General features: G+C 41.6%; 1 protein-coding gene across 6 annotated transcripts in view; it reads right to left on the reverse strand.

Moving 5' to 3' along the window:
- Positions 1-10,114, reverse strand: part of CHUK (component of inhibitor of nuclear factor kappa B kinase complex) — a 43,364-nt gene extending 33,250 nt beyond the window's left edge. For 4 of the 6 annotated variants that reach the window (XR_008707157.1, XR_008707155.1, XR_008707158.1 and 1 more), the window contains exons 1-3: positions 9,938-10,114; positions 1,890-1,984; positions 196-310 (exon numbers count right to left, since the gene is read on the reverse strand). Coding sequence is in view for 2 of the 6 variants with exons in the window: in XM_055560589.1 (XP_055416564.1) it covers positions 196-310; positions 1,890-1,984; positions 9,938-10,042 (315 nt within the window). In the remaining 4 variants the exon portion in view is untranslated. The remainder of the gene's footprint in view (positions 1-195; positions 311-1,889; positions 1,985-9,937) is intronic. The other 2 variants (XM_055560589.1, XM_055560588.1) reach the window with 2 other exon arrangements.
- Positions 10,115-11,039: the final 925 nt, after the last annotated feature.

The following is an 11,039-nucleotide window of genomic DNA, read 5'->3' on the forward strand; positions in this document are numbered from 1 at the left end:
AGTAAGTTCTTTAGGCTTGCAAGTCATGCAATCTCTGGCACCACTACTCGACTCTGCTACTATTGTAAGAAAGCAGCCACAAAAACAGACAACAGGCCATAGTTTACTGACTCTTACTCTAGATTATTGTACTGAGTGGGATTCAAATACTGCTAGAGTTCGTGATTTACTATCTCATCAAAACATCCACACTACCTTCCGGAGATCTCCTCCAGAACAATATTCCATTGCTAGCAGAGGCACATCGTTAATCAAAAAATTCAATTCCTCAGGAACGTCACAGGCCTTTACAACATTGGCGTGGTTCAACCTAACAAGGGGAAAGCATTATAATAAAAAATTTGTTTCCAGTGAAAAGGGACTGAGTTTGAAATTGTAGTTAATTGGGGGCAGTGAGGGGACGAAAGACTGACTTTATTTATAATGTTCTAATTTCTCATTTGTATAATTAAAAATTGATACTTGTGTAAAAGTTTTTAATTTGTGTACAAATACATGTTTTTCAATAAATATTGAATCACATTATATATTGTTTCCTAACATATTTTTTTAAACTTAGTAATATATCATACCACCATCATCATCACACAGTGGTCTCTAAACTGGAATAGATTCCCATGGCCCAGGGACCTAAAGAAACAGAATTTCCATGTGTAGAGCCTGAGGATTTGTATTATTAAAAGGTTTTTCTAGTGATTCTGCCACATAGCCAAGTTTGAGAACCATTAAAATGCACTGAGAACTCTGAAGTCAAAAAGTGCTTATTTCAAATCCAGACTCTATTACCTATCAGTTATATGACTCTATAAGCTTCAACTTTTTCTTTAGCAAAGAGATAATGCCTAAACACAGGGTTGCTGTGACAAGGAGAAGATATGGGTAAGCCCTTATTAGCACTCTACCTGTGGATGTTTTAAAACATAGCCACTTCTCCCTTCAAGAGCTTAATTCTCTTTCCCTGAAGTAGAGGCTGTATTAAAGGACTGATTTCTAACAAATAGAAATTATTTGGAAACGATAGAGTGTAGCTTCTGAGGGAAGACCATAAAAATATGTCCGCCTGCTCTCTCTCTCTCAGATCACTGACTTTGGGGAAAGTTAGCTGCTATGTTATGAAGACATTCAAACTTCCCTATGGAGAGAGAGGCACATGTGGTGGGGTACCAATGCCTCTAGCCAACAGACACTAAATGAGCTTTGAAGTGGATACTCCAGCCCCACTCAAGCCTTTGGATAACTGCAGCCCCAGTCAACATTTTGAGATGTTTCAGGAGGCATCGCTTGAGTCAAAACCACCTAAGTCACTCCCAAATTCCTAAACCACAGAAAGTGTGAGACACCAAACTTCTGTTGTTTTAACCCACTAAGCTTAAGGACAATTTTTTTACAAAGCAATAGATACACTGTTTAACAAAAGTAGGTGAGAGTAAAAAAAATTTTTTAATTAAAAGTAGTGATCGCTATTTAACTATAAAGTATAACAGATAAGCACTGCCTGAGACCCAAAGGAAACAGATTCTGCCCTCAGAAAGCTGAGTCTGATAATACCTAGCTGACATTTTATTTTATGTTTTTGGAGCATAGAAAGGTTTACAGCAAGGCCATGCAAGGAAATGGTGGCTCATGCTCTAAAAAACTCCAAGTTCCCTGAAGGGCTTTTTGTTTTTCTTCAATATTATACTATTATTACCTAGATAACTATTTAAACAAAACCTACTTAAGCATGATGTGATGTTATTATTTGAAATAAAACACACATATTTAATGAGAAGGAGAAAAATATGCCCCCCAAAAGATTCAAAGAAGAATGGATTCCTAGCCTCCTTCCCTATGATGACATCTGGCTGGGCTACAAAACTGGGGAAACTTAAGTCATCAAGTACACTTACTTCTTCATGATCTGGATTTCATGGCACCACCGTTCTCTGTTTTTGGTACTTAGCTCTAGGCGACAAGACTTAATTGCTATTTTGAGATCAAGTTCCTGCCAAAATAGAAAATCAACAGAAGATTACAAATTAGGTTCTTGTGCAGATTTACTTGCTATCAAAGAAATGCCAACTTGGGGAAACAAAACTCTTTTAGCTTTACTAATTAAACAGAAGATTATAAATTAGGTTCTTGTGCAGATTTACTCAGAGAAGGCAATGGCACCCCACTCCAGTACTCTTGCCTGGAAAATCCCATGGATGGAGGAGCCTTGAAGGCTGCAGTCCATGGGTCGCTGAGGGTCGGACACAACTGAGCGACTTCACTTTCACTTTTCACTTTCATGCATTGGAGAAGGAAATGGCAACCCACTCCAGTGTTCTTGCCTGGAGAATTCCAGGGACGGCGGAGCCTGGTGGGCTGCCATCCATTGGGTCGCACAGAGTCGAACATGACTGAGGTGACTTAGCAGCAGCAGCAGCAGCAGCAGCAGCAGCAAATTTACTTACTATCAAACTAATGCCAACTTGGGGAAACAAAACTCTTTTAGCTTTACTAATTAAACATATTTATCCACAGTTCTCTTGAGCCAATGCTTCTGCCAAGTAAGCCATGAGACTATTATTTTTTATTTTTATTTTTTTTTCGTTTCATACATATTTTACATGTTTCAATGCCATTCTCCCAAATCTTTCCACCCTCTCCCTCTCCCACAGAGTCCATAAGACTGTTCTATACATCAGTGTCTCTTTTGCTGTCTCGTACACAGGGTTATTGTTACCATCTTTCTAAATTCCATATATATGCGTTAGTATATTGTATTGGTGTTTTTCTTTCTGGCTTACTTCACTCTGTATAATAGGCTCCAGTTTCATCCACCTCATTAGAACTGATTCAAATGTATTCTTTTTAATGGCTGAGTAATAGTCCATTGTGTATATGTACCACAGCTTTCTTATCCATTCATCTGCTGATGGACATCTAGGTTGCTTCCATGCCCTGGCTATTATAAACAGTGCTGCAATGAACATTGGGGTACACGTGTCTCTTTCCCTTCTGGTTTCCTCAGTGTGTATGCCCAGCAGTGGGATTGCTGGATCATAAGGCAGTTCTATTTCCAGTTTTTTAAGGAATCTCCACACTGTTCTCCATAGTGGCTGTACTAGTTTGCATTCCCACCAACAGTGTAAGAGGGTTCCCTTTTCTCCAGACCCTCTCCAGCATATATTACTTGTAGACTTTTGGATCGCAGCCATTCTGACTGGTGTGAAGTGGTACCTCATAGTGGTTTTGATTTGCATTTCTCTGATAATGAGTGATGTTGAGCATCTTTTCATGTGTTTGTGAGCCATCTGTATGTCTTCTTTGGAGAAATGTCTATTTAGTTCTTTGGCCCATTTTTTGATTGGGTCATTTATTTTTCTGGAGTTGAGCTGTAGGAGTTGCTTGTATATTTTTGAGATTAGTTGTTTGTCAGTTGCTTCATTTGCTATTATTCTCTCCCATTCTGAAGGCTGTCTTTTCACCTTGCTAATAGTTTCCTTTGATGTGCAGAAGCTTTTAAGGTTAATTAGGTCCCATTTGTTTATTTTTGCTTTTATTTCCAATATTCTGGGAGGTGGGTCATAGAGGATCCTGCCGTGATGTATGTCAGAGAGTGTTTTGCCTATGTTCTCCTCTAGGAGTTTTATAGTTTCTGGTCTTACGTTTAGATCTTTAATCCATTTTGAGTTTATTTTTGTGTATGGTGTTAGAAAGTGTTCTAGTTTCATTCTTTTACAAGTGGTTGACCAGATTTCCCAGCACCACTTGTTAAAGAGATTGTCTTTAATCCATTGTATATTCTTGCCTCCTTTGTCAAAGATAAGGTGTCCATATGTGCGTGGATTTATCTCTGGGCTTTCTATTTTGTTCCATTGATCTATATTTCTGTCTTTGTGCCAGTACCATACTGTCTTGATGACTGTGGCTTTGTAGTAGAGCCTGAAGTCAGGTAGGTTGATTCCTCCAGTTCCATTCTTCTTTCTCAAGATCGCTTTGGCTATTCGAGGTTTTTTGTATTTCCATACAAATTGTGAAATTATTTGTTCTAGCTCTGTGAAGAATACTGTTGGTAGCTTGATAGGGATTGCATTGAATCTATAAATTGCTTTGGGTAGTATACTCATTTTCACTATACTGATTCTTCCAATCCATGAACATGGTATATTTCTCCATCTATTAGTGTCCTCTTTGATTTCTTTCACCAGTGTTTTATAGTTTTCTATATATAGGTCTTTAGTTTCTTTAGGTAGATATATTCCTAAGTATTTTATTCTTTCCGTTGCAATGGTGAATAGAATTGTTTCCTTAATTTCTCTTTCTGTTTTCTCATTATTAGTGTATAGGAATGCAAGGGATTTCTGTGTGTTGATTTTATATCCTGCAACTTTACTATAGCCATTGATTAGTTCTAGTAGTTTTCTGGTGGAGTCTTTAGGGTTTTCTATGTAGAGGATCATGTCATCTGCAAATAGTGGGAGTTTTACTTCTTCTTTTCCAATTTGGATTCCTGTTATTTCTTTTTCTGCTCTGATTGCTGTGGCCAAAACTTCCAAAACTATGTTGAATAGTAATGGTGAAAGTGGGCAGCCTTGTCTTGTTCCTGACTTTAGAGGAAATGCTTTCAATTTTTCACCATTGAGGATAATGTTTGCTGTGGGTTTGTCATATATAGCTTTTATTATGTTGAGGTATGTTCCTTCTATTCCTGCTTTCTGGAGAGTTTTGATCATAAATGGATGTTGAATTTTGTCAAAGGCTTTCTCTGCATCTATTGAGATAATCATATGGTTTTTATTTTTCAATTTGTTACTGTGGTGTATTACATTGATTGATTTGCGGATACTGAAGAATCCTTGCATCCCTGGGATAAAGCCCACTTGGTCATGGTGTATGATCTTTTTAATGTGTTGTTGGATTCTGATTGCTAGAATTTTGTTAAGGATTTTTGCATCTATGCTCATCAGTGATATTGGCCTGTAGTTTTCTTTTTTTGTGGGATCTTTGTCAGGTCTTGGTATTAGGGTGATGGTGGCCTCATAGAATGAGTTTGGAAGTTTACCTTGCTCTGCAATTTTCTGGAAGAGTTTGAGCAGGATAGGTGTTAGCTCTTCTCTAAATTTTTGGTAGAATTCAGCTGTGAAGCCATCTGAACTTGGGCTTTTGTTTGCTGGAAGATTTTTGATTACCGTTTCAATTTCCGTGCTTGTGATGGGTCTGTTAAGATTTTCTATTTCTTCCTGGTCGAGTTTTGGAGAGACTATTAAACTGATGCTTTTAAACTGACCTTCAAACACCAAAGCACACAAGCAAAAAGTTACTGAGGCTGATCCTGTAACAGATCTCTTCAGAACACCATCAAATACATGCTGCTAGAATATAAAAAGACTCTGTCTCCCCAACAACCCCTTTCTGAATTTAGTCAAGGCAGCTAAAAAGGGTTCCAGGTTCCCGCATAACTAGAATGCGGAGAATAATTCAGGGCTCCCTGCCTCAACAGTAAGAAATAGTTTTAATATGACCAAATCTAATACAAAAAAACTCCAAAACTATTTCCTAATTTTTGCATTTCAGATGACATTAAAAGACTCCTAACAATGGTTGTATATTTCCATGTCTAGAAAACGGACCTAACAGCTTTTGCCTCTATGACTAGTAATTTAGCCAATTCTAACTGAAATTAAACCCAACCTGATGTACATTACAGGAAGTAGCCAAACCTCATCACATTCTGGCAACAATAATAATGCAGCCCAGGAACAGGAAGCAAGACACAACTTGTATAGGATGGTCTGAAATGGGGGCCGGCAAGAAATGAGATAACTGATGTATAGAGCGAGAGTAAGGAACTAGGCCAGACTACAGCCCAACCTAACCAGTGTCCTCCCTCCCTTCAGCCTCTCGTTATGAGTAGATGCTGGGCTGCTGCTAGGTCCTGTGTACGTTTTTACCACTATGCAGTCAATCTGGCACAACCATGAACAACATTAAGTCCTAAATTCTCATATGAGTAAGGCAGAAAGCTATCTATTTCAAAAAGATTTCATCCTAAAGTATCCTTCAACCTCTCAGTTTATATTTCAGCTACTCTCTGAAGGTCTTCCTCACTTTTCACGGAGAATGCTCTGTGGAAAGTTTATACATGTCCAGCAAAACAAAAAAAGAAGAGTTTGGTGCTTTAAAAAAACAAAAAAAGGTAACAGTAATAGGCAGGAGATGAATGGTGGTGATGGCTGCACAAAATGTGAATGTACTTAATGCCACAGAACTGTACACCTAAAGATGGCTAAATGGCAAATGTTATGTATATTTTACCACAATAAAAAATTGGAAAATACTAAGCCAAATTATGGAGAAGGCAATGGCACCCCACTCCAGTACTCTTGCCTGGAAAATCCCATGGATGAAGGAGCCTGGTAGGCTGCAGTCCATAGGGTCGCTGAGGGTCGGACACGACTGAGCGACTTCACTTTGACTTTTCACTTTCATGCATTGGAGAAGGAAATGGGAACCACTCCAGTGTTCTTGCCTAGAGAATCCCAGGGACGGCAGAGCCCGGTGGGCTGCCGTCTATGGGGTCGCGCAGAGTCGGACACGACTGAAGTGACTTAGCAGCAGCAGCAGGAAGCTAAATTAGTTTCTATTAGTTTCTTTACTACAGGACTTCACAGAGCTTTTAATATGCTATTGTGGGTTATGACTCTCCAAATGAAGAAATATTAGATGCATCATTTATAGAATGTATTCAGAGAAGGCAATGACACCCCACTCCAGTACTCTTGCCTGGAAAATCCCATGAGCGGAGGAGCCTGGTGGGCTGCAGTCCATGGGGTCGCTAAGAATCGGACACGACTGAGCGACTTGACTTTCATTTTTCACTTTCATGCATTGGAGAAGGAAATGGCAACCCACTCCAGTGTTCTTGCCTAGAGAATCCCAGGGATGGGGTAGCCTGGTGGGCTGCCGTTTATGGGGTCGCACAGAGTCGGACAAGACTGAAGCAACTTAGCAGCAACAGCATAGAATGTATTGACCACAGTATCCTTTTTTCAAAGCATTTTACAAGATTAGTTTTTCCAAACACATTGTGAGAAGTGCCACCCTATATCCTAGGAAGAGTTCTTTGGTTATTTAACCATGCTTCGACATCACTTTACAAATACCTTCATTATATAGGTTACCACATTGTACTTAAAGTGTTTCTGTGTCTACTTCTCTCACTAGACTTGAAATTCTTTGAGGGAAGAAAATACTGTTTTTGTTGATTCTGGTACCATCAGCTGTCAGCTACCCAATAATCAGTTAAATAAACCATATCACATCCTTTTCTCTTTCTCGTTGTGATTTAAGAGGGGGTAGATGAAATATTGAAATGTGGCTTCCACCAAAACACAAGGATTTGAAAGCCAAACTCAAAGCTCTAATTGGAAAAGTAATGATACTGTTTCTAAGTCTTACCACAGAGTATCCTCTTCTCACTACAGACTCAGTTGTCAAATGTCCCAGTTCTGGGGAAGGGCCACTGTGAATATCTGGAAAGTTCCCAAGAGATTTCTAAGATTCTAGAGGAAGCTAAATCTCTTCCATTTAAACAGTGATGAATTCCAAAGACACATCCTCTGGTAACACATCCTCTGGTATGTCGGGAGAAAATTAGGCAGGAATTATTGTTTAAAGACTCATGTCCTGGAGGCTCAGATGGTAAAGAATCTGCCTGTAATGTAGGAGACCCAGGTTCAATCCCTGGGTCGGGAAGATCCCCTGGAGAAGGGAATGGCAACCCACTCCAGTATTCCTGCCTAGAGAATTCCATGGACAGAGGAGCCTGGCGAGCTACAGTCCGTGGGATCGCAAAGAGTCAGACAGGACTGAGCAACTGACACTTGCTCTTTCTTTCATTGTTTAAAGGGTACAGAGTTTCAATTTGGGAAGATGAAAAAATTCTGGAAATAGATGGTGATGGCTGTTGCACAACAATGTAAACATACAATGTCACTGAACAGTACACTTTAAAATGATCAAAATGGTAACTTTTATGTTATATATACTCCATCACAATTTTTTTTTAATTTGATGTATTCATTCATCCCCAGCCAGGAACCAAGCAAAGCAGTCACATAAACAGGCGAGCATGCAAACTTCTTTTTCTTATGACCAGACTGACGGGCAGGTTGATAACAAAGCCACAGGCAAAATTCTGCTGGAAGTACTTGGCCCCCTCTCTTTACTCTTTGAATGCCTTGTGTCTGATGGTGAAAATTATTAAATTTACTACTTGTCTGACTGTCAAAGTACTTAATGCCTGGTCCTTCACCTTCCTTTCTCCCTCTCTCCAAGACTCTCTCCTTATGCTCTACTAGAAACATGCTTCACAAAATTTCCTGTTATATCAGTGACATTTGTCATTGTATAACTGCCACACAAACAGACCTAATCCTCCCAGGTAGACTCCCATCTACCCTACTTCCCTCCCTATGCTGTGAGCTCTCTACTCACATTCATACTTCTTAGGACAGCAAATCATGATTCCCCCTCTTGAATCCACTTCTTAGGTCATAGGCCAATACATTTTAGTAACAGCTTAACTGTTCATCTTGTCTTATATGTTTTTCCACAAAGATTTACCTTTTACAAAAAATCTTCGAGAACACCACTTTTATCTTGACATTTCCTTTTTTTAACATCAGTTAATGATGATGAAGATGATGACACCAGCAACAACATAGCAGCAGCAGGAGCTAACATCTGAGAGCTTACCATGGGTGTGGCACTTATAAACATCTTTTTTAACTCTCAGACTCATGATGTATATACATTATTATAACCCTTTTACATATGATAAAATAAAAGCTATACTGCAGGGAATATTGTTCCAGGGTCTATAAAGCTAATGGGTCTGAAAATGTCCTTCAAGAGAGCATGTGCTATGCTAAGTCTCTTCAATTGTGTCCAACTCTTTGCCACCCTATGGACTACAGCCCACTAGGCTCCTCTGTCCCTGGGATTCTCCAGGCAAGAACACTGGAGTGGGTTGCCATTTCCTCCTCCAAGGGATTTTTCCGACCCAGTGGTCAAACCGTGCCTCTTCTGTCTCCTGCATTGGCAGGCGTGTTCTTTACCACTAGCTCCACCTGGGAAGCCCTCAAGAGAGCACGGATCCCCTCAAAGGCAATGCATAAGGCTCTATGCATGTGCATCTGTGCATTTGTCTGGGGGAAAGGTTCATAGCCTTTATTGGTATATGAAAAGACTGGCTCACACATGATCGTTAGATACTGCTACAATGGTTAAATATTTTCAGTTAAATCGAAGCACAATTTCCGAGTCTAATGTTAACTGTCTTCACCTGCTAGAGGACCTCACCCTCTATCTCCTCCCCTTGTGAATCCACGATCATTTTCACCAGGTGTTCCCTACTTAGAAAGCATCCCCAATTCCAAAGCCCCAACACCCAATGAAACCAAAAGCTTGACTGAGGACCCACTACGACACCGTCCTTGTCTACTCCAGGCCCTACAGACATCACAAGGCCTGCAAGCACACACAAAAAACACACACATTCCAACAGGCAGCCCCGACCCAGCCCCATCTTCTCACCCACTTGTGCTCACAATATGTGCACACTCTGATATGTGTGTACCTCCCACACCCTGACTGTATATTCAGAGGGACACGTACGTGCCAGCACGCTCGGTAAACACATCTTGACAGTCATAACAAAAGTTCTCCCTAATAGCTCTCTCTCACACACTGCCCAGAACTCAGATAAACCTCGGACTCAATCCCAGGCTCACAAGTACAATCGGTGCTCTGTCCTTTCTCTCTCTCTCTCTCTCTCACACACATACTGAGGCTCACTGGCCCACGACACTGCCCCACCGACAATCTCTCACGTACTGACAGGCACTGTGTCCCACAGGCGCCCTGACAAACACCCACCGCCGCTCCCTTGCGCGCCCCGCCTCACCCGATGTTGATACAGGCAGACGTTCCCGAAGCCGCCGGTGCCCAGCCGCTCCCGCATCTCCCAGGGCCCGCCCGCGCCCGGCCGCAGCCCCGGGGGCCGCTCCATGGGGCGGGAGGGCTAGCGGCCTGAGGCTCCGCCACTGTTTCGAGGCCGGTTCCGGGCCGCAGAGGCTCGCGCGTCTTTTTTCTCGCGAGAAGCAAGCGTCATTTCCGGTAACTGCGGCAGCGAAAAAGCCCGCCCCGAGCCCCGCCGGCGAAACGGTAGGGACGAGGGTGGGTACTTTCAATCCCCTCTTTCAAAAAGTTCCCTAGGCATCTTCGTAGCTGAGAAAACCCACATGTGTTTTCCAAATCTTCAAAAATATAAGCTCTCCAAACCATTCCCTTAAAATCACTTTCCAAATCAGTCTTTGCCGTATTCGTCTTTTCTAAACTTAAGGTTGTCCCCACCCCTGTCTACGCTTCACCTTATTTCAGACCTTTCCTCCAGCCCCACCACCCGCTGAGCTGCCACTGGTAAAGGCCACCGAGGATTTAAATATTGCGAAATAAGAACTAGAAAGAATTCTGCGCTAACAGGTCCGCTGATGCATTAGGCTTCATAGTTCATTTTTCTTTTCTTCTCTTCAGTGACTTCGTATGCACCTGTTCTAGGATCTCCCCTATAACCCCAAACAACTCAAGGATGTGACGCTGTTCCGGAGTAAAGAATGCTCCGCCTGACTTCGGGAGCTTTTCCCTAAAAGCCTCACGGAGCTTGCTGTCAGGCGTACCTCCAGTTGTGGGTTTGCCAGCACTGTAGTTCCTCATTGTGGGGTTGTTTCCGACACGCAAGGCAGAGCTGCAGAGGCAAGCTTCCGATAGCTATTGGTGCAACAGTAATTAAGTGCGTCCGAGTGGCAGACTGCCTTAGAATAGGGGTGCCAACTCCCCATTCTCGCTTTAAGTGTTGTACGCTTCATGTAAGTTGATCTCATCAGTCACTCCAAGGTTTATCAGCATGGAATCAAATTCTCTAAGTGAGAGTTCCCTTAAGCCTGGTCATTTGACCCTCCTTTGAGATTATGTGCACTTGGACCATCATTTGAGCAGCCTGGGTTGTG

This window comes from Bubalus kerabau, chromosome 22, assembly GCF_029407905.1.
Source record: "Bubalus kerabau isolate K-KA32 ecotype Philippines breed swamp buffalo chromosome 22, PCC_UOA_SB_1v2, whole genome shotgun sequence".
Classification (NCBI taxonomy): domain Eukaryota; kingdom Metazoa; phylum Chordata; class Mammalia; order Artiodactyla; family Bovidae; genus Bubalus; species Bubalus kerabau.